We start from the raw sequence: 24829 nt of genomic DNA, 5'->3' as shown, positions 1-24829 counted from the left end.
CTGATGTCAGCTCAGGCTTTGAGGTTTTTTACCTCATGAACTGTAATCTTATTATTCAGTATCTGCTTAAAAAAAATCATCTTAAAACTAATTGAGTTTCTACAGTGAAACTACCCTTACATGGCAAAAGTCATGGATCATAAAATGGTGTTGCCACAGCAGTGGGTATAGCTTGGGAATGCTCATAACTGTGTAAGTTGTGAGGTGTTATCTTGTGTGAGGTGAGTGTGCTTTGATAGCTGGGCAGCTTGCTCATGGCAAGGCAGTGTAAATTTAAGAATTTGAGTGAATACGCAAGAGAATGTACCCTAAGGGGAACGACTACACACTGATCTGGAATTAAGGGTTTAAGTTAACTTAAATGTCAATTTTATTACATTCAAAACTCTAGTAGAAATTGCAAAACGTACAATTTTGAGTTAAGATAAATAAAAAAGGTGAAGGTTCTTATAACTTAATGCTCAAATCATTTTAACAGTGCACCTAAATTTGTCATGCAGGCCAAACCAAGGACAGAAATACACAATTAATTATCAAGGGAACAAGGTTTACAGGGTAGTTAGGGACAGGCAGGGTCAATAACAAGAAGGCAGCAAGAATAAACAACATACCAGAAGGTGAGACAGAGAATGGGGTCATATACGGGAAATCCAGCAGGAACAAGGAAAAAGGGCAAGCGAAAAAGAGTAGCCAATATACAAAAATAGGTGGGCAACAGTAAGAGAGTAGTCAAAAACACAAAATGGGTCGGAAACGAAGGCAAAAACAAAGTTAATGCATTGTAGAAGAGCTAGCTAACTAGATTCAATACTCGGAAAAGGTCTAATGCCTGGTTCACACTACTCGATTTTGAACCAGTTTTTCAGTCGCCAACAGTTTCGGGGAAATCGGGGATCACTGTCGCATAGTGTGCCGATCCGTCACTAACTGATCGCCAACCAATTGCAGACGCCCGGCAAATATTCAACATGTTTAATATCTGACTCAGTCGGCGACTAGGAGTCAGGAGCAGTGGCTACATACAGCCAATGGGATCACAGAAAGAGAGAACCATAAGTACAAAACACACCAGAGCTGTTTATGGAGAGTCTGATCACCCTACTATTGTACCTTTTCCCCTGTTATATCAGTAAATGACTGCTAAACTCTAGAGGGAGCCCTTGAGTGAGTCCTCTATGAAAAGGGGTGAATGGAGCTAAAAGCTAAAAACTTTATTTTAAACTTTATATTAAAAATAAATACTGAACTACTTGTTCTGAATATTTCTTCAATTTTAGAAAGTATAATATGGTATTTCACTAAAGAAAACAAATAAAGCACTAGCATTACTGCTACTGTGAGCTGATTGGTTGGCGAGCTGATCCTGGAGATACAGGTAGAGCATGTTTAAAAGGTTTATAACTGGAGTTCAAAATGATAAAAAATTATGTTTGCGGCACTGAAACAGTTGATCTAGTTCTGTGTTGAGGACATAAGTACATATTTCAGTATAAAACTGATCATACATTTATCAATTTTGATTTTGCTCAGTTACTTCATATGGACCCATTCCTCTATAGAGGAGATTCTCTGGCATGACGTCACTAGTTTTCAAGTGCGCTTAGTTCTGGCATGTTCCCATGATAAATGTGTTTCTGTAAGGAGCTGTGGCGCTAGTCTGCGATTTCCCATGGTGTAAAATTCTGTACACCATGTGTCTCTGATCAGTCATGTAGTGAAAAAAGTCTCAACAACTGAAGGACTCACGATTACAGCACTAACAGTTGTGTTATGTAAAAAGCACAAAGACTGACGACTCAAAAAGTGGTGTAGCGCGAACCTGGCATAAGGAAACTGAGGGGTATTTATATCTACAAAACAGACCAGGTGTGTGCAATCAGAAGCTGGGAGAGCGAGAACTGCATAACATCATAGAGTTAGGAAGGTTCGGTGTGAGAGAATGCTGGGAAATGAAGTCTTTGTTTGTTGTTGAATCCAGAGCAGAGTCCTGACAAATGACTACATCTAAAACTTTAGACTAATCATAGACCAATTAACAAGTATTAACTGGTCTTTAAGCATTAAACTAGAGTGCATACAGCAGTGTACAGCCAGTAGAAAACCTGTGTAAAGCTTTTTTTGAATGTTCATTTCAGGATCAGCTTTGATGAAGGACAGCAGTGGACGCGACACAGCTTCTCGGCGATGCCGCTGTTCGTGGATGGAGTTCTAGTGGAGCCAGGCATGGACAATCAGATCTTGACGTAAGTTTGTGGAAAAAAAAAGTGCCTTGTTGCTCAACACCTGTCTCCTGTGAGCGGTGACACACATATATACACAATATACCTGCACACACATCCTCTCGCTCGCTCTCGCGCTTTCTCTCTCGCTCTCTCTCTCTCTCTCTCTTACGCCCACACTCTCACGCACATCCACGGTGGCCTCATATTCTGCTGACAAGCTGAGATTAATCAAATCCGTCTTACACTCCGAGGTTTCCAAACGCTCCATTAACGGTGAAAGGTTAATTATTCTTCGCAAGGCGCGCTGAAGCCATTTAAAGTGACAAGACCAGTCCTAAGTTAGTCTCTCTGAAGAAGTTCAACTGGTTCAAAGTCATCGTATTTCTTTTTTTTTAGACATTGTTCGCTATTATTTTCTGAACAAAGACCAGCCGAGGTCTTTTCCTACATTGTAAATTAATACTGAAGTCATCCAGACTATGAAGGAACACATAAGGAGTCATGTAGTAATTGAAACATACAGTTTCCGAGGCTGGTAACTCTTGCTCTTCCTTTCCTGGGGCTGATCCTGATGAGTGCCAGTTTCATCTTCACGTTTTTAATGGTCTTCGAGTGCAAAAGTGCAAAAGCACTTGAGTTTTTGAAAAATTTCAGATTGACTGGCCTTCATTTCTAAAAGTAATTTTTTTTCTTTGTTTTACTTGAGAAGTTCTTGCCATAGTATGGATTAGAATATTACTCAAATAGGGCTATTCACTGTATTATACCAACTCTACCTCTTCACGACTTCACAACAACTGATGCTCTCAAACACATTAAGAGGGCACGACATTCAAATAATCAACTCTTTGCAAGTTCAGCACAGCTGTTAACTGAAAGCTGAACGTTCCAGGTGACTCTGCCACATAAAGCTGACCTAGAAAATCTAATCAAGAGGTGCTACTTTGAAGATATTAAAACATAAAACATAAAACATTCTGGTTTGTTCATAGCTTGTTTGATGTTCTTGATAGTTTGGATGACTTTAGTATTAATCTACGCTGGAGGTGAGGTGTATCCATGTTATTACAATAGTTCTACCACAGCTTGGAATGTTTTTTTTTTTTGCATCAACAGGTTTTTCGGACACTTCAGCGATCGGTCGGAGTGGCAGCTGATCAAAATCGACTACAAGTCCATGTTTACCAAACGCTGCACTGAAGGCGACTTCCAGACGTGGCATCTGCATAATCAGGTACGAATAAAGAAGGTTTCAAAACATAATTACAGCACATTTAATTAAATGAATTATGAATTAAAAAACAATTACAGAGTTTACAAACAGCATTTATGGCCGTAAATGTATGGTGTGGGTAGTGTACCTCTTGATGAGGGATTATTGACTGCTAGCCTTGCCTCAACAATGCAATCAAAGACATTTTGCCCAACTGAAAGCCTTTGGAAAGAGGCATTCATTGGATTGAGAGAAGTTGGATCATTGTTTGGGCTACCAGCCATCTAGGCCATAATGTCCAAACCATTAGGATGTGTTGCAAAGGTGTTGAGAACAAGAAGAAACCTGGACTGCTACATACTAATCTAGGTTCTGTCTGTAATCTGGAGGCCTCTTATCTTGGTGAGCACTTCAATCCTGTCTTTGCTGTGCAGTGATCCAACTTCACAACTGCTGTTGTAAAAATCTAGAGAACCATAACATTGCACAACTGTCAGGCACCCCTGTAGAACTCTAGCCTTCCCTGGGCAGTAGAGTCAATTAGACTTCAATATTTTAAAGCAATTTAATGAATTGAAAGTGCTTAGAAAGCAATGGGCAAACAAAACCCTAATATTAACCATCTCCAGAAGCAGCATCAACGTCACTGGGAACAAAATCGCCTGAAATGGACCACCACAAAGATATAAAGTTCTTGATCTAGGCTGCATCAGTGTGTCTGTCTTTGCTTTCGTAACGACAGGAAAAGTAGGCCTATGGTGAAAACATAGATATATTCATAAGCACTGTTGCTATTTAATTGAAGCAGACACAAATTCAGACTCTATTAGAAAGCCTTACCTGGACAGCAGAGACTGTTACTGCAACGAAAGTTGGGTCAATATATTGGCTATATTGTGTTTTATAATTGTATTTTTTTTTTTGTATAGGAAAAAACAATAAGTACGTAACACAAACAGTTCAATTGCTAGATGAGGCCAATCTGCCAGATGTTCCATACCTCAGCTCCTTCAAAGGAGGTCTTAAGACAATGAATCCCTGTTGATTCCCACGGAGGAGCTCTAATATCTTCAATAATTTAACAGATAAATGTGCTGATCAAAGCACTGCTTGCACCGCCGTGATTGATGCATCAGCCAGTCAATTAGAAGCTTCCAGTGAGGCTGCAGTAATCCCCCTTAATTGCCCTGTATTATTCATCTTGGCATAGTTTTTTGACACACTTTTCTTTTCCCTTCTTCTTTTCTTCAGGGCGAGCCGTGCGTGATGGGCCAGAAGCAGCTGTACATGAAGCGCCGGCCGGGTGTGTACTGCATGCTGGGAAAGGAGTCGTCCAGGATCCTGTCAGTCGAGCCCTGTATATGCAGAGCTCACGACTTCGAGTGGTGAGTGAAAGCCGCCTCGTTTTAAAAGCACGTTTCCATAAGATTGAACGGTTTCCCTCTGATGCTCGCCGCTGTTATTAGCCTTAAGATATATGCAGGCTGAAACCACAGCTATATCCCTCAGTGAAGCCATCCAGAGCTGACAAGCAGGGAGGGAAAGCGCTCGGAGAGACAGGGAGATGGTTTTATTGATTTTATTGCGTACGGGGGCCAGCTCTACCTCAACGGAGCTTTAGTCGTAAGTCATTTAAGTCATAATAAACTTTAATGCGAGGACTGTCATCTTGCATGCTAAGACTGCAAGACGTAGAGGAGCAAAGATGGGCAGAGGATCTCCAGTTTGTCATGAAAAAAATGCGAAAGAAATGTATTTGAGATGTTTAAAAACAGTGATCCTCAAAAAAAGATTGGAAAGTACTTGCATTTTTGTCTTCACTTTGCTGTGGAGCGACACAAAACTTCAGTTGCAGTTTTGAAGGCCCATCAGGAGACCCATCAAATACAACAGTCGGACACCCGTAGTAGTGAACAGAGGGACACTAAAAACTCAACGATATGTTTAGGACATCCTGTGGCCACGTGTCTAACTGGTATTTTTTTAGCAGGATATTGCTCGCCCACACAAAGCAAGGGTTTTCCAGAAATGTTTCCAACAGATCAAAATTTTACCCAGCACTTTTTTTTTTTTTTTTACTTATTTTTGAATGTACAGACATCAAATCAATTCTCAGAAGAGTTTTTCCTTTCAGTAATAGTTAGATTAGAGTGTAAATTAGTTAAAAGTATGAGGATTTTGATTATCTTGAGTTCATTACATGGCTTATTATTACTGTGACAGAATACTCGGGCACCAGGCGGATTTATTTCGCTTGATATTCCCACCTCTAAGTTCTCTTTGAGGGCTGGCAGTTTCTATGCTGTTTCTCTGGACCTTACTGGGTTCATTCAAATGTTATTTGATTTCATACCTTATTTTTTTTTTTTTTTTGACCAATCAGTGCCAGCAATGATGTTATGAGATTTACTGCAGACCTCAAAATGAAAGTAAACATGCGGATTATGGTGTTTTGAGACAGTAAGTGGCGATATAATGAAAGAATGAAGCATGGAAATATGGAAATATGAAGGTAAGCCTATTCTTTAGGTGTTTTTCACAATAGATTTCTCAAAAACACTTCAGTTCAGCGTGAGGTCAGTACTATTTATAGAAACAGTAGGGTTCCCTGTTTGTCACTATGTATGAATCATGTTGGTGCGTTTTGATGCATTACTGCTGTATTCCGTAATTGATCTGTATAAACAATGAAAGATTTTTGACCCAAGTTGCGTCAATGGGTTTCAATGGGTTAAGGTCTGTTGCAACCTTAACCTTTAAAGTTTTCTCATAGAAAACGGAAAAAAAGACTTCCAAAAAGACTTCCAAAAACTTTCCTGAACTTTGTTCTCTTTATAATGTCTTCGTAATTGAGAAAAGTGCAACTATTCCAATTTGTTTTTTTTTGTTTGTTTTTTTACAGTCATTCCCATGTCAGTGTCTTAGCTGGACAGAAGGAACAGTTTGGGTGTGATTTTGTGCATGATCAGGGCTGGCAACATCCGTGACAACCCGCGAAGGCGAAGCGCCGCTAAACAGATTTAATTTGTATGCAAATTTTTACTCGTTTGTGTTGTTGTTTTTTTTATCTTCAAATGACAGCGCGGAGCAAAGCATCGGTATATTTTTTTAATGTTATTATTATTTTTTTTTGTCTGCACAAGGTCAAGCTGCAGCAGTTTAATTTGAATCCATTAGCTTCTCCGCCAGTACATTTTCCCTTTTTCCGCGGATCCCGTCGGCCAAAATTGATACGACTCATCAATACGTGTCACATTTTATGATATAAACATGTGGTGGCAAAGCGAAGCTGTTTTACTGGCTTTTTCCAATTAAACTGGACAGAACTTTTAATTGACTTTGAAGTGGATAAAAGGCATCGGGAGAAACATTAATAGCCGTAATTATTCTGATGGACGTGGCGTAATGTCAGTTTCCAGCCTAATAGCCCAGATAGATTGAGCTTGTGTCTAATATTCCACAGGGCTTTGGTAAACATGTATTTGGCCCACATTTGTTCGGAAAGTGAATTGCTGGGGGAAAAAAGAGGCTTTCATTTTCTGTTTATTATCAGCTTAATAGAAATTCCAGCATTGTTTTCGTACCTCAGATAGATTCCATTGAACCTGAAAATGATCCGTTTGAATGGGTTTCGACATGATATACTGATACTAAAAGAGAGATACTGAAATAGAATTTTAGTACCTTTTGTCCTCAATGCTACAGAACAGTGTTATGGGTTTAGATGCTTCCATTGGCTGAGAATCATGCCACTCTGAATTTAAAGCATCTCAGTTCGTAGCCACACTAGCAGAGAGATTAGCGATGTACTATGAAACTTTGGCAAAAAACAGCATTATGAGAATGTTCAGCTTGAATTTCTTGCCTCTTAATGTGTTTGTTTGAGAACATCAGTTTTAAAGTTGTAAAGAGGCAGAGTTGGTGTACCATAGTAACCATAGTAACCATCAGGGATAACATAGCAACAACATAACAACCACCTAGCTATGTCATAGCAACCATTAAAGATATCATAGCAGCACCTTAGCAACCACTACAGATACAAGAGCAACACTTTAGCACCCACCTAGAAAGAAACTAGCTATCCTCTTGCACTATTATAGCAACCCCTACAGATACCATAGCAAAACCCTAACAACCACCTGGAAACACCTTAGCAACCATCTCCCAAGCATGTAGCAATGCCATAGCAACCAGAACAGATAACATAGCAACATCATAGCAGCCCCCAGATACCATAGCAACGCCTTATCAACCACGTAGTCACCACTTAGCAACACCATAGCAAACACCACACATACCAAAGCAACACCTTAAACACAACCTGCCAATAAAACCACTTAGCAACCACATAGTCACCACTTAGCAACACCATAGCAAACACCACACATACCAAAGCAACACCTTAAACACAACCTGCCAATAAAACCACTTAGCAACCACATAGTCACCACTTAGCAACACCATAGCAAACACCACATATATCAAAGCAACACCTTAAACACAACCTGTCAATAACACCACTTAGCAACCACATAGTCACCACTTAGCAACACCATAGCAAACACCACACATACCAAAGCAACACCTTAAAAACAACCTGCCAATAAAACCATCTTGCAACTATGTAGCAACACCATAGCCATAGCAACACCTTAGAAACACCCACAGATAACGTAGCAATGCTTTAGCAACCACCTGAAAACTCCTTAGCAACCATTTTGCAACCACTTAGCAATGGCATAACAACCACCATAAATGCCATGGCAACACCTTATCAACCACCTAGCAGCACCTTAACAACAGCCTAGCAATCACTTAGCAAGATCATAGCAACCAGCACAGATACCATAGCAACAGACTAGCAACAACCTTGCAACACCTTAGCAAAAACTCACCAACCCTATTGCAACACCATAGCAACCACCACAGATACCATACCAAGTTGGCTGATCATTGATTAAAATACTGTTAGAGGTGTTACCATTTACTTTAAAAAAAAGTTGTAAAATGTTGAGATTTACAGTGTAGAGGAGGATCTGTGTCATTTTTAGTGCTAAAGTGACAGTGTGCTATAAATGCACTGGGGCTCATGGGAGGATGACTGAATAAAGGAACCGATGAGCAGAAGAACTGAGTAGAGAGAAGCTTGAGTTGATGCAGAGGAATAAAAAATAATCATCTATATATGTCTGGGTGTGTAGGTGTAAAATACATGCATTAATATAAATGCCCCGAATTCATTAATCCATGGTTAAATGTGGATACAGGTTATATTGCAGGGATTAAAAGTGTAGCTTGGTTTGTGGCTGATTTGAAGGGTAGTATAAAAATATAAATACATGCATAAAGGTAAATGAAGCTGCAGGTAAATGTTGAGGTGTTTGTGTGTGTGTGTGTGTGTGTGTGTGTGTGTGTGTGTGTGTGTGTGTGTGTGTGTGTGTGTGTGTTTGCAGTGATTACGGCTTTGAGAGGAGAGGAGATGGGAACTGCATGCCAGCGTTCTGGTTTAATCCTGCTACGGTGTCACGAAGCTGCAGCCAAGGCCAGAACTACCTCAACAGCACAGGGTGAGTACACACACATGTATACACACATATATATATAAACCATTTCATTTACATTGAGTGGAAAAGGAAAGTTTGATAACAAACTTTAAGTTGGCTTGGAAAAGCTCGCTAATAAAAAAAGTTTATAAACAACTAAAAAACATTTGGCTAAATAGTGAAAAGAGAAAGAGACTGAGTGAGAAAGTAGAGTAAGAAACGTAGAGAGAAAGGTGGAAACAGAGATAAAGAGACTGACAGAAATATATACTGTAGAGAGAGAGACATGTAGAGAGAAAATAAGAGAGACTAGTGGAGAGAGCGATAGAGAGACTAGTAGAGAGAGAAATAGAGAGAGACTATAGAAGAGAGAAATGGAGAGATAAAAGTAGAGAGAGCAATAGAGAGACAAGTGGAGAGAGCGATAGAGAGACCAGTAGAGAGGGAAATAGAGAGAGAAGTAAAGAGACAAGTGGAGAGAGTGATAGAGAGACTAGTATAGAGAGAAATAGAGAGAGAGACTAGTCAAGAGAGAAATAGAGAGACAAGTGGAGAGAGTGATAGAGAGACCAGTAGAGAGGGAAATAGAGAGAGGAGTAGAGAGACAAGTGGAGAGAGTGATAGAGAGACTAGTATAGAGAGAAATAGAGAGAGAGACTAGTCAAGAGAGAAATAGAGAGACAAGTGGAGAGATTGATAGAGAGACTAGTAGAGAGAGAAATAGAGAGAGAGACTATAGAAGAGAGAAATAGAGAGATAAATGTAGAGAGAGCAATAGAGAGACAAGTGGAGAGAGCGATAGAGAGACCAGTAGAGAGGGAAATAGAGAGAGAAGTAGAGAGACAAGTGGAGAGAGTGATAGAGACACTAGTATAGAGAGAAATAGAGAGAGAGACTAGTCAAGAGAGAAATAGAGAGACAAGTGGAGAGCGATAGAGAGACTAGTAGAGGGAGAAATATAAAAAGAGACTGGTAAAGGGAGAAATAGAGAGAGAAAGGGTAGAGAGAGAAATAGAAAGAAAGACTACAGGAGAGAAAGAAATAGAAACACGAGAGAAATAGAGAGACTAGCAGAGAGAGAACTAGAGAAACTAGTAGAAAGAGAAATAGAGAGACTAATAGAGAGAAATAGAGAGAGAGAGAGACTGCTGGAGAGAGACTAGTAGAGAGAGATAGAGAGACTATTAGAGAGATAAATAGATAGACTAGTAGAGAGATAAATAGAGAGACTCGTAGGAAGAGAAATAGAGAGATTAATAGAGAGAGGAATAGAGAAAGAGACTGCTGGAGAGAGATTAGTAGAGAGAGATAGAGAGACTATTAGAGAGAGAAATAGAGACAAGTAAAGAGAGAAATAGAGAGGCTAGTAGAAAGAGAAATAGAGAGACTTATAGAGAGAGAGACTGCTGGAGAGAGACTAGTAAAGAAAGATAGAGAGACTATTAGAGAGAGAGATAGAGAGACAAGTAGAGAGAGACTACTAGAGAGAGAAATAGAGAGAGACTAATAGAGAGAGAAATAGAGAGACAAGTATGGAGATACATAGAGGGAGAGACACTAGTAGAGAGAAATAGAGAGACTAGTAAAGAGAGAAATAGACAGTAATGAGGAGCAAAGGCTACTTTTTCGGTAGTGTTCCTCCTTGTGAGAGTTTCTGACTGATAAACATGCCTCTACAACACACTAAAAAGACACAAGACATTTTTCCTAGATAGCCGGGGTTTGATTCCTTGATTGGGCGCACACACACCACACTACAGAGTAATAATAAAAGTGCTTGATTTAGACTCTGAACACCTCATTCTTTTACCTCTGTAACATGCTTCAAATGTAAGTCACCCTGGAGAAGAGTGTCAGCCCAATGCAATTTACGAATATAAGAATGCAGGATGGATGGATGATGCAAAAAACAGAGAGGCACAGCCAGGTTTTTATTTCCAATACAACAAGACCAGACTTTACTGATGCAGTCTACGACAAAAATGCAATGTTTTAATGTCTTAATAACGCACAAAAACTGCACATTGAGGGACATACTAAATGAGTCTAGAGTCTAGTCACTGGTTAAAACGTGAATGGAAGTTCTACCAGAATGACTCTAGCCAAGAAAGAAAGAATCGACAGTCTCTCGTTCCCATTTTATCAGTTGTTTAATATATGTTTTAATATATGTTTAGTTTAGTTTAGTTGCAGTTGGAAAGATGACCATTAAATGGACAGATTGCTTATATTGTTGCTGTCCAATTAAAAACAAGTATCTCCAAAACAGCAACTTTACAGTAGAGAGATAAAACATTCTTTACTTCCAATAGAAGTCAATGTAAAAACTATTTATTTTAGGTAATTTTGGAGAAATTCTGTTGACCCATTCATCAAGAAATCTTGACACAGTGTTAGAAACAGTTGGTTTGTTGAAATTGTGAGGTAATCCACAAATCTAAAAAAAATAGAATGGAGAAGGAGAAGGAGATACTTGTTTTTCATTGGACAGCGGAACTTAAAGGGTTATGAGATCTTCCATTCATATTTCAACCACTGGTCTCTTCATTTGTACAGTTTCCGCCAGTATGTACTGGTACCATTTCAAGTATTGAGAGCAGTGATCCTAACCCTTTGAACTCTAGGCTGTTTTGGTGTGTTTTTTCTTCGTTTTTGTCAGTTCCTCTTTTTTCAGGTCTTATAACACAGTAATTACTGTATATCAGACAGACACATGCTATGAGCTCTTTTACTCCAGAAGTCATATGGCTGCTCAAAAATATAATCAATTAAAATGTAAAAGGAAGCAGAATTGTTATATTTTCCTGGAACTGATCATGTTTTGGTCAAAATTTTACCAAGCGCCTGTTTTTTTTTTTTGAATGTATAGACTTTAAATATATTCACACCTAAGATATATTTTTAAAAATGCTTAGACTAAAGTGTTTATGAGTTAAAAAGCATAAGAATATTGATGATTTGAGTTCATTACATGGCTAATTAATTATTACTTTGACAAAATACATGAAGAAACAGCATCAGGCGTAGTTTTTTTTCTTGATAATCACACCTCTAGGATACATGTAGATTACTAAATAAAAACCTGACACTCAGAGCAGCCTATGCCTTTTAGTATTTTGATCAGGACACACAAAGAAACCAACTATATACAAAAATGTAAACTTTTTTTTGTCTAAATAAAGAAAAATGTTTAGTGCAAAATAACTCCTTAGTAAAAATGTGCAAGTAAAATACTAAAAACTATATAAAGTAGTGCGCACACCATACCTAGCTTTAGTTTGAGTAAAGCAGGTAGTTTCACACTTTTCTTTTTCTGTGGACACTTTTGAGTCGTTTACTGATATTTGATATTTGGTTTGAAACATCATATAAATATGTTTGAAGCACTAAAGGTAAATAATATTGGTTGGGGAAATTGGAGATCTCACTTTTTTAGGTGTTTTTCTCAATGGTTTTTTTGTAGATGTCTTCACTTTTAGAAAAAGTAAGTTCCGCCTTTCCTAGCCATATATGGGTTATGTTTATGTTTGAAAGGATTCCTGAGTAATTAAGCTGAGAACACAAGCTGCCATTTTGGACTCAAAATCCGTCTGTAGGGTTCTAAGGAACACAAGGCCAAACCAACATAGCACCATATGAATGTTCAACCTTGTCAAAGTCAAAGTCCAGATCTCAATCCAGGATGGAATTCAGGGTAGAATCTGTGCGATGGCTGAAAAACTGCGGTTCACAAATGTCCAAATCCATCCAACCTGAACTAATCTGCCGGGGAGAATGGATCAAAATCACCCGCACACAGTGTGCAAAGCTGGTAGGAACTTAAACCAACATTCTTAAAGCTCATCCTTCAGCAAATACACATTTTCGATGCATTTGTTTGCAAACACACACTCGGTAAGTGATGATCTTATTGATGTATTTATTTGCACAAGGGTTTAACAGGGGGGGATTTGTAGTGGGATTAGCTGCATTCTCTGAGCTGTCTTTTACAATCATTCCAGACACGTGTTCATTCCATCTAAGAACTGATTCATTATTTACCATAAATATAAACACTGCTTAAACACTGTACAATAACCCACTATGGTGATTGGTAGATATCAGTGTGCTGTAAGAAGATATTTGGCAATTAAAACGCAACACCTGCTTCTGTTGCTCTTGGCATTTAATCTATAGAGCAGCTGAGCAAGTTGCTGAGTTGAAGATTTCATGATAACATTGTGGAGTGTAAAAACTTTGTTTAAAAGAGCAGATTAATATTGAGTAGAAATAAGCAGTACTTTCAAGAAAATAATTTAAATAAGGACTCGTGCAAGGAGTAGTGCAAACAATTTGAATCAGCTCTCTCTAGAACAGTGACATGATTAGAGATGAAAAGATCGATTGGCTACTTATCGGTATTTGTCGATTTTCAGACAAAGTACTGTTTGGGGTAACAGGAAACTGCATTCCCATGTTCAACTACTAGACTGGAACATCAGAGCTGATGCATGACAGCTTTTTAACCTTTTAAAATGTAGTATGTATGTGCTCAGCTTGGCTATTAAGTGTGCAAAAGTAACACATCTTGTGGAAAAAAAGAAGCATAGTAAAGACTAACAGAATTAACTGAATATCCCTCTCAAGAGTGCATTGAATGCAGCCCATACAAACAATGAGTAGATATTAACACAGCAGCATGTAAAAAACAAAACCAACAACACAAATCGAAAAGCAAAGCAAATGGTACAGCCCAAACTGAACCACCACCAAAAGCAACAGGGGCAACAGTTGGAAACTAAAGGAATTACTTTCAAAATAATTAAGGTTTTAGTGCAGTGTTTCCATGTTAAGCTCTAGAGTGTAGTTTTGTACTGAAAATCACGGACTGAACACCGAGTTTTGCAATGATTTAAATTATTGATATATATATATACTTAATATACATTTAGTTTTCAGCTTCTGCTGAAGCCTCTGTACTTTTGTCCATGAAGTCTTCTGCGAACAGTATGTTGTGATATCTTCATTCCTGTCCTCTAGGGGTCACTGCTGTTGTCACTACCAGTTATATTCTTTCATTAACTGCTGTGGTTTCCCTTGGTCTTACCTGTTCAACATCTGGTACTTAATACACCAGTGACGACTTTCTTCTTCAGGACATTCCAAACAGTTGTCCTGACTATGAACAATATTTAAGCAATGGTTCTGATTGATTCTCCATCTTCTTTCAGCTTCACAGTTGCTTGTTTTTCATGTTGGTTACGCCTCTAACTATAAATGCTTAGTCTGCACAGATAAAACCCAAATCTGAAACTAAATGTATATTTATTGTTTGAAAGAATAAATGTATCACATGTCCCAGTACAGAAGAGAGAAGGTGCTATCTTCTGAACTGTGTATCAGATCCAGATGTAAATACCTACAACATTTTATAAGCTAAAATGTTGATCTTTTGACTCAAATTCATCTTTTAATATCAAACCCAAATGTTTTGGGTTTACAGTAGAAATAAATGTATTAACCTCACTGTTCCAATACTTTTGGAGAAGACTGTAAATGGAGTGCACTGACTGAGAGAAGGATAACCTAAATGTGATAGAAAATTGATGGTTTTGCTACAATTGCTACAATGTAACCATCTGTAGCCAGCTGTAATCACTGATTTACTATGAGGGAAAACAGGTGCATTTAGCTGCAATGTTCAGTAATACAGGACAAATATATTATATTCAGGTAGCTGTTAATTGCAGCATGATCTCCTGTATGCAGATTTATGCCCTTGTGGATGATTTTGCATACAACAACTAAAAAAAAAAAAAAACTGAAGAAAAAAAAAAAGCAAAAATACCTCTACTTTCAGTCTGAATTATCCAGTGGCTATGCACTAAACGCTGGCAAATCACAGAAGTGAGATTTCATTGAAACTTTTAATGGATTCTCACTCCCGTGATTTAAAAGTTGCTTGTACACAGGCAAAGCAGGTGAGGTGATAAATTACAGGGAATGAAGTGGAGAGCAACGCTACATTTATAAAGTACACGCTGTAGAATAACATGCTTTGAAAGGTAGTAATTGATTTTTCTTTTTTCCTCCTCTCTGTGTGTGGTCTGAACTATGTGAGGGTTTGTAGTAATGGCACCCTGATGAAGGCTTTTAGCCATAGGGACTTGCCAGGGTGGCAGGTAGAAAAAAGTAAGGCAAGGCAAGGCCCGGCTAACCATAGCACATCATCCACATAGAAAATCTGAAGTAATTGCATCTTTAAAAAGGCTAAAAATATAAAATAGCACAATTAAATACAAAACCCCTGTGCAGATTTCTTTTGTTTTTGCTTTTTTGTCATTCTGATATTTTTCCGATTATCAAACAAACTACAATATCAAATAAAGATTACTTGAGGGAATGTTAAAAGCACTTTTTAAATCCTTTTTATTTATTAAAGGAAAAAAAAAACTATCCAAAGCAATCTAGCCTTGTGTAAAAAAGTGTTTGCCACCCTTGGCACCAACAACTGCAGTCAAGCTTTACTGATAACTGGCAACAAGTCTTTCACATCTCTGTGGAGGACTTTTGTTCCACTCTTCTTTGCAGAGTTGTTTTAATTCAGTCACATTGGAGGGTTTTCAAGCATGAACCACCTGTTTAAGATCATCCACAGCATCTCAATCTCAAGACTTTAACTAGACCACTCCAAAACCTTCATTTAGTTTTTTTTTTTTTTTTGAGTCATTCAGAGGTGGACTTGTTTGTGTGCTTTGGGTCATTGTCCTGCTGCAGAACCCAAGTACGCCTGAGCTTAAGGGTCATAAACAGATGGCCAGACATCCTTTTTTAGGATTGTCTTGTAAACAACAGAATTCCCGGTTCCATCTTTTACAGCAAATTGTCCAGCCGCCATAGACCATCACACTGCCACCACCATGTTTTACGTTCAGTAGAATGGTCTTTTTCTGAAATCATTTACGTCAGATGTAATGGGACATACGCACACCTTCCAAAAAGTTTCACTACTGTCTCATCAAGATGTTTTTGGCAAATGGGACATTAAGTTCTTTTTGGTCAGCAGAGTTTTTTGCCTTGGAACTCCCCCATGGAGCGTCTCTTTCTTATTATTGAATCATTAACACTGACCTTAACTGAGGCAAGTGAGACTTGCAGTTCTTTAGCTGTTGTTCTGGGTTCTTTTGTGACCTCCATGATGAGTTGTTCATGTCCTTTTGGAGTAATTTGGAGGAACTGGCCAGCCACTCCTTGGAAGGTTCACCATTGTTCCATGTTTTCTCCAAGCATGTAAAGCATTTCAGTAACTGTTCAACAGAAACCAACACTATGAGAAAAGGGAACTGGGGCTTAATGTATTTCGGAAAAAAAATCATCTTAGCCTTCAACTTTAACTAACTAACTAACTGTGGAGAAACTTAGAAAAAATGACACAATATTACAGATTATCAGCATTCAGATTTTAGATTGATATGTATGAAAAACTGGTATGTTACTGGTAAGTTAAATATCAACACATTTAATATTGTGTTCTTCAAATCCAGTTGGATGGAAGAACAGTCTGCTTTTTTAAAAATGTTAATGCATTGGCACTAGGAGATAAGCACATAAAAGAAAATTAGATATCTGCACTTGTCATCAATTTCCATAGCAGTGCAAACCTAGGCCAATATTTAATGATTGTTTTTTTTTCCCTCATAAAACCGGACTGGCATCACAAATCATAAACTTTTCATCCCAATTCTAGCGTAATAAAACCTGTCCTGCATTGAAACTCCACAAAGTACTCTTCTGTAGTCTTCTGAGAGTGAACTGAAGCTCGACTTGAGTGTCTCCTGTTTTTCAAGCTGGTGTTAAAAGTACAAATGACAGCTGGATCACTCACAGACTGAGGAACGGTGACAGAGATAATGATGTCATCTCTTTGTTCTTGTGTTTGTCAGCTACCGCAAAGTGGCAGCAAATAACTGCACCAAAGGGGTGAAGGAGATGTACACGGCCCGGAAACAACAGTGTCCCAACCGGCCTCCGCGAGGCCTACAACTGGCAACCCGAGACAACAAGCTGACAGCCAACCTGGGCAGCAACGTCACCTTTGTAGTGCAGCTGGAGGAGGTAAGTTGGGGTGAGGCTGGGGTATAAATGTTTGTGAAGAGTGGGATAAAAATAAAACAGCTAAAACCCTTGAGAACACTGGTCGATAAAAAGTATGAACAGAGTTTAAAGAGTGTCTAAAAGTTTTAAAAGGGTTCACACTAAGACAAAGATTATGACTTTATGCCCAAAAGAAGTTAAATCTTGCTTTACGCTGTTTGGCTGGCCATCAGCAGCCAGAGTCCGAGAGAGCTTAAGTGGCCATTCTCTCTTTGGAGGGGTAGAGGGCACTCCCACCAACCTGAGCTGGGAATCCGGCGATTATCTCTAAGTGCACTGGCTGCATAATGATGCCACACTGATTGGCAGCAGTGAGAGAAAAAAAAGGCCTGACTTCACATGTATCGAAGGAGGCATGCGCCTGTCCTGACGATGCTCTCTTTAAGTGTTTAAGTGGCAATAAAACCCTCCTTCCAACCTTTGCTTCCAATGTAATCCATCTGTTGGCTTATTTATTAGGACTTTGGATCTGGTGCTTGGGATCTGGCCCAGGCATCTGTTGGCTTATTTATTAGGACTTTCGATCTGGTGCTTGGGATCTGGCGCAGGAATCGGTTCTCTTATTTAAAAGGGCTTGGGATCTGGTGCTTGAGATCTGGTGCAGGCATCTGTTGTCCTATGTAACAGGGCTTGAGATCTGGCGCTTACCTATAAACAGATTGGCTGCCTAATGATTCCACATTGACCAATGATTCCACTCCCACCAATTTCCACACCATGGTTGTCAGATATAGAACACAACAGTATGCCATAGAAACAGATGAGCTGACTATTCTTCTTCTGAACAGCAGGTAATCATTGAGGTTCACTAATCATTGCTAGGTACTCGACCACCACCACTTGCATTTTGGAAACTGGAAGATATATATATATATATATATATATATATATATATATATATATATATATATATATATATATATATATATATATATTCACAGGCCACTGTGTATCAATCTGGCAACCAGCGTGAGCTTCATGTCTAGGACGAAACGGGTGAGAAAGAACACTGTACCCAGTGTTTGGAAATTGGGACTTGGGAACAGTTCATGCTATCTCTAGACTTGCCCGTCCTAATTACTCTGTGACTCCAAGTTACTGCTGCCTAAAGCAAACACAGTTGAACCTGGGTTGAGGAACTTTTTTTAAAAGCTTCCCATCTGGCCCGACTCGCTCCTTCATGCCGCAGTGTCAAGCGAAAGGGAGGCAGCCAAGCCTCCTACAGATGGTGCGGTGCTAGCCGGGCGCGCAACGCAAAGCCCGCTGGGAAACTGCTTCCCATTGATGTAGCATAGCGCACACACTCGGGCGGCAGGTAAGTGCATCTCTCCGGGGGTCTCGGCATGGCACAGTTGCCACATTACAGCTGTGATGAGATGAGGAAATGAAGGCTTATTCCCTTCATTAAGATAGATAGATGAGGGACAGTGAGAGCGAGAGAGAGGGGGAGAGGTAGAGCGTAAGAAAGAGAGAGGAAGCGCTAGGAATCTTCCTCGCGAGAGACGCGATGACTGGAAATCCTCTCGTCGAATTTGACTTTAATTTATATTCATGAAGCTCGGCGACGGGGGGAGTTCTCGGGCGACGCAAGTGGGCCCTAAATATTTAATGTAGCTGAGGTGCAACACATGGCAGATGAAAACCCAAGTCATGATTTTACCAAAGCAGCAGATCCAGATTTAGAGGCTGAAAGTTATCCAGGAACGCAGGGAATGCAGGGAATGCAGGGATGCAGGGAACGCAGGTTGCGGAATCCATAGGAATACCTACATTCACTGCTGGCTAAAGGTGTGGATTCGAGCAGGGATAAAGTTTTGTTAAAGACAAGACAACACAATGATTAACTACAAACTTAGCTTAGCGATGACAAAGACTGTAAATAAACATAATAAAACCCTTGTTCTAAACCAAAATCCAGACAAAAAAAAATAAAATTTGGTACAACCAAAAGAGGTGGTAAATGAGGTTTGTGCATTTGTAGTAAGTTGGCAGGGAGACAGAATTTAGCACAACACCTGTGAAAGCAATGCTGCAATTTAAACAAACTAATCAATGGAATGTTAATGAGGTCCTGCAACCATTGGTCCTACCTTTTTTGAGTGCACACTATGGTGTGCTATTTCAGCAGGACAATGCTTGTCCACACACCTCAGCCGTCTTAAGAGCTTGCCTTAAAGACACAGATTACTATGCGATTATGAAGCCATTATCCCTTAGAAATTACTTTTTAACTTTTTTAGACTGATAGATGTCAATGACTTTGTTTTATCATCTGTTCTAATGTGTTGCTTTTTGAGATCTTTCATGTCATCAGTCATTTTTAAATGATTTCTTGATTCTACAGTTCAGGCTCAAATTGAACTTGTCTTTCCAAAAAATGTGGTTAATCACAGTTAATCATTTAAAAAACTGCTTTTTGTAGGGCTCCAAGTGGTCCAGCAGGCTAAGCGCTGCCACTATGATCAGGAGATTGCCGGTTCGAATCCTGTTCATATAGCTTGCCATCAGCTGCTGTAGCCCTGAGAGAGTGGCCTCCAAAGGGTGATGTCAATTAGCACAAGGCATCTGTGAGCTGATGTATCAGAACCATGTCGCTGCGCCTTCCTCCGTGTGCACTGTGATGCTACTCAGCAATGCTCCATCATCAGCAGCAGTTGGAAAAGAGGGGGTGGCCGACTTCACATGTATCAGAGGAGGCATGTGCTACTCTTCACCCTCCTGGTGTTGGGGCACCACTAATGATAGGGGGAGTCCTAATCAGTAGATTGGGTAATTGACCATGTAATTTGGGGAGAAAATGGGAAAAAAACTGAAATAAAGATATTAAAAAAAAATGCTTTTTGTATTTGCTCAGGTTCAAGTTGTTTCGATAGTCTTACTGAATATTAAGCTTTTTTTTTTTTTTTTTTTTTTTAGAAAAAAGTGTGTAACTGCTATATTTTTCACAAACCATTTGTACGTTTTTCTTACAGTAGCGACTTAATACGTCTTGGAAAACTCTGAACCCTGAAAAGTTCAGTCAGGCAAGCAAGCTAGTGTGACATGGCGACATTTGTGCCCGTAGCGTGAGGCACCCTGAACCTCACTGTAAGCCACTTCTCTTCAGAACAGAGCTGGGTAGTGAACTATACACTAGTCCAAATGCTAAACCTCGTGTTCGGTATCACTGTCACGCACATACACACACACACACACACACACACACAAGCATGTGACCTTTAACCATAGGCTTCGGCTGCGCTTGGCCTCCCTTCGTAAATGTCTCCGTGGGTTGAGATCACAACGTCAGGGGAATGATTCACAAGGCGAACAACTTTTAACCATTCAGAGGTAGATCCGCTGGAGTTATTTGGGTCATTTTGTTGCATTATTATCATTAATATTATTAACATTATTATTATTATTATTATTGAATCATTAACACTGACACATTAACTGAGGCAGGTGAGACCTGCAGTTCTTTACATGTTGTTCTAGGTTCTTTTGTGACCTCCTAGATGAGTTGCCCATGCCCTTTTTTGGCTTTTAGAGTAAATTCAGTAGGCCGGTCACTCCTGGGAAGGTTCACCACTGTTCCGTGTTTTCTCATTTTGTGAATAATAGTTCTCACTGTAGTCCTCTTGAGTCACAAAGCCTTAGAAATGACTTTTTAACCTTATTTAGACTGACAAGTTCAACTTATTTAAGTGACTTAAACCGTCAGGCAGTTCACAACTTAAACCAGCGTAACAACAGCGCTTTCCACAGCCCACCCAGCTACTGTAGTCGCCTTTTCTTAAATTCCTCTCCTTTCCGTCTGGCCCTTTTCTTCTCCGAGAGGTTATTCGAGTTACGATTTTCTGGGCAAAGTGGCGTGAAATATCCCAGAAACCACCCAGCGCATAAACACACACACACACTCACACATGCACACACACACACCCACACACATGCACACACAGCTTTCACAGTCAGCTGGAAGAGAACAGGCAGGAATACATAAGGGGTTTTGTGGTTCGCTATTGCGTAGCGCACTCCTCCCACTATTGCTCGCTAATGCAGTGTTACAAATTAATATCCCAACAGCATTGCATTACAAAGCACCGAAGGGTGAGCGGGTGAGCGAGCGAGAGAGCGAGAGGGAGCTTTTCGAGGGAAGGATAAACACGGATTTGGGAGTATCGCAGACGAGCACACACTCACACACACACTCGCTAACACACATTTGGACGAGGTGGCAGCTGCAGTCACCAACACTTCCTCATGCATGGCATGATAGACGCACAGGGTGCCAGATGTAACACCCAGAGGAGCATGGGTAAAAACAAGCAGAGGCTTGCTGAGATAGTAGCAGGGGATGATCCTTCTCTCTCTGTCTCTCACACACACACACACACACAGAAACACACTTCACAATACATACACACACACACAGAGATTTAGACACTAAAAAAAGTCATTTGAACCTGGTGTGCAGTTTTATACGTTGCCAGATCAGATTTGGCTTTAGCCCTTGCTTTGGTGTGTCATTTAACATTTTACCGCTCTAGAAAAAAATTTAAGAAACCACATCCGTTTCTGAATCAGTTTCTCTGATTTTGCTATTTATAGGTTTATGTTTGAGTAAAATGAACATTGTTGTTTTATTCTATAAACTGTGTTTCAACATTTCTCCCAAATTCACTATTTAAAAATTGTCATTTAGAGCATATATTTGAAGAAATAACAAAAAAGACGCAGAGCTTTCAGACCTCAAATAATGCAAAGAAAAACTATTTCATATTCATAAAGTTTTAAGAGTTTAGAAATCAATGTTTGCTGGAATAACCCTGGTTTTTAATCACAGTTTTAAACATGCATCTTGGCATGCTCTCCTCCACCAGTCTTACACACCGCTTTTGGATAACTTTTGGATGCTACTTCTGGTGCAAAGATTCAAGCTGAGTTGAGCTTGGTTTGATGGCTTGTGATCATCCATCTTTCTCTTGATTATTATATTCCAGAGGTTTTTAATTCGGTAAAATCAAAGAAACTCATCATTTTTAAGTAGCCTCTTAAAAATGATGATGAAAAAATGTGCCATAGAGGTCCCTTCCAGAGGTATCAAGTAATGAAGAGCAAATTCTTTAAAAAATGTAATTCGCATCTCCATTAAAGTTGTCTTACAGCACTTCATGCTTTTCTCTGCCAAAAGGTTTTATAGAGATGGGGATTTCGTTTTCCAGCAGGATTTGGCACACTGCCCACACTGCTTAAAAGTACCAATTGGTCTTATACAGTATAAAATTCAAATTTTCTGAGACACTGATTTTCGGGTTTTCATTGGCTGTAAGCCATAACCATCATAATCATCAACAATAAAAGAAATAAACTTAAAATGGATAACTCTGTACATCTATATAATATATAAGATTCACATTCTGAACTGAATTGCTGAAATAAAGTAACTTTTCAATATATTAATTTTTTTTATGCGCCTGTTCATGTTGCATAATGCTTGGCAACTTTTAGTGATTTGAGGTTGTAATATATGCTAAGATGGGATCATATATAACCAATCCCTTGAAGAAACACTGGAAAATATATACAGCTCTGGAAAAAAAATAAGAGACCACTTAAAATGATGAGTCTCTGATTTTACCAAATTGAAAACCTCTGTAATATAACCAAGAGGAAGATGGATGATCACAAGCCATCAAACCAAGCTGAACTGCTTACATTTTTGCACCAGGAGTGGCATAAATTTATCCAAAAGCAGTGTGTAAGACTGGTGGAGGAGAACATGATGCCAAGATGCATGAAAAAAACTGTGATTAAAAACCAGGGTTATCCCACCGAATATTGATCTTTTTTATGAATATGAACTTGTTTTCTCTGCATTATTTGAGATCTGAAATCTTTCAGTTTTTTTCATTTTCTGCAAATAAATGCTCTTAATGACAATATTTTTATTTGGAATTTGGGCAATACATTGTTTGTAGTTTATAGAAAAAACAACAAATAAATATATATAAATATAATATATATATAAATAGCTAAATCAAAGAAACTGATTTAGAAACTGAAGTGGTTTCTTAATTTGATGAAGGGTCACTATTTTAAGACATTGTCTGGGAAGTCCTGAGTTTCCCATGCTGGCTTGTCTTGTAATTGTCCTGTTGGCTCCTGTTGTGGGTGTAGATGTGGGAGCTTCACACCTGCTAACTTCACACCTGCAGCCACTAGATGTGATAATGGTCCTCTGTGGTAATTCTGTTACGTCATATATGTGTTATGTTACACTGTTCAGCAGCTGGCATGGAAACACTAATCCATCATCAGGGTTTTGGCTTCAGCACTCAGCTCAGTGCTTTTGTCTGCTGCTAAACTCTCCACCATATCGCTCCTCATTATAGGCCAGGAGCACACCATTGACCTTTCTTAATGGTTTGTTATGTAAAGGCCCTCCAAAATCAGTTTTTTATCTAGTTCAGCGGATGCAAGTTCTTAACTACTGTCCACACTAATGGAAAAATGAACTGTGATAGACAGGAAATGCACTGAAATAAAAATAAATAAATACTTACATTATCTTCTGTATCTTTGTATTAAAGCTAGACGGCTATATTTACAATAGAATGCTCTAAGTGGTTGTGTTTCTAAGCAGCTCCTAATAGACTTGCTTATGTGTTTTCTAAAGTAGTTCTACAGCTCTGGAAAACAAAAATTAAGAGAGCACTTCAGTTTCTGGACCAGTTTCTCTGATTTTGCTATTTATAGGTATATGTTTGATTAAAACGAACATTGTTGTTTTATTCTATAAACTACAGAAATAACAAAAAAGATGCAGAGCTTTCAGACCTCAAACAATGAAAATAAAACAAGTTCATATTCAGAAAGTTTTAAGAGTTCAGAAATCAATTCGTAGCATTGAGTGTAGAATAACCCTGGTTTTAATCACAATCACTTGGCATGTTCTCCTCCACCAGTCTTACACACTGCTCTTTGGAGAACTTTATGCCTTTACTCCTGGTGCAAAAGTTCAAGCAGTTCAGCTTGGTTTGATGGCTTGTGATCATCCATCTTCCTCTTGATTATATTCCAGAGGATTTCAGATTTGGTAAAATCAAAGAAACAATTTTAAGTCATCTCTTATTTTTTTCCAGCTGTATGTTAGATACAGATAGTTCAGCACAGTACACACATCTTTCAGCAAAATCATAAGAAAAGAAAAGTAAAGAATAGATGCAAAATAAGAGATTATTTTGAAAGATCAGGTCAGCTTTTGCTGTTTAGCTAGCAAGCTGAGTAACCAGTTATTGACTAGAATGTTATATGTTATGGTGCTTTTGATTACAGCTATAAACAAAACTAGTCAAACGTTTGGACTTTGGATTTTTGTTCTACCTTTTAAATTAAAACTAAAGTCATCCAGACTATGAAGGCACACATTAGGAATCATGTAGTAACTTAAAAGTGTTAAACAAACCAAAATACAGTGTGAAGCATACGCTTATCTTGTGCAACAGAGGTAACTCTTGGTCTTCTTTTCCTGAGGTGGTCCTCAGGTGATGAGTGCCAGTTTCATCTTAATGTTATTTTTCATAGTCTTTGTGACTGCACTTGAGGATACTTTTTTGATAAGTATCTTGTTTTTATTTTTTTTCGGATTGATTGACCTTCATTTCTTAAACCTTCTTTTTTTCTTTACTTAGTTGAGTAGTTCTTACCATAATATGTATTAGAACATTACGCAA

The 24829-nt window shown here is 38.8% G+C and overlaps 1 protein-coding gene across 1 annotated transcript in view; it reads left to right on the top strand.

The window, feature by feature from the left end:
* sorcs3 (sortilin related VPS10 domain containing receptor 3) overlaps window positions 1-24829 on the top strand; it is a 469314-nt gene that overhangs the window by 388534 nt on the left and 55951 nt on the right. Inside the window, exons 14-18 of the mRNA XM_049469785.1 lie at window positions 2136-2243; window positions 3339-3456; window positions 4687-4820; window positions 8892-9005; window positions 16904-17075. Of these exons, the coding sequence (XP_049325742.1) occupies window positions 2136-2243; window positions 3339-3456; window positions 4687-4820; window positions 8892-9005; window positions 16904-17075 (646 nt within the window). The remainder of the gene's footprint in view (window positions 1-2135; window positions 2244-3338; window positions 3457-4686; window positions 4821-8891; window positions 9006-16903; window positions 17076-24829) is intronic.

The sequence above is a fragment of the Astyanax mexicanus genome, chromosome 21, assembly GCF_023375975.1.
Source record: "Astyanax mexicanus isolate ESR-SI-001 chromosome 21, AstMex3_surface, whole genome shotgun sequence".
Taxonomy (NCBI): domain Eukaryota; kingdom Metazoa; phylum Chordata; class Actinopteri; order Characiformes; family Acestrorhamphidae; genus Astyanax; species Astyanax mexicanus.
This window is presented reverse-complemented; position numbering and strand designations above follow the sequence as displayed.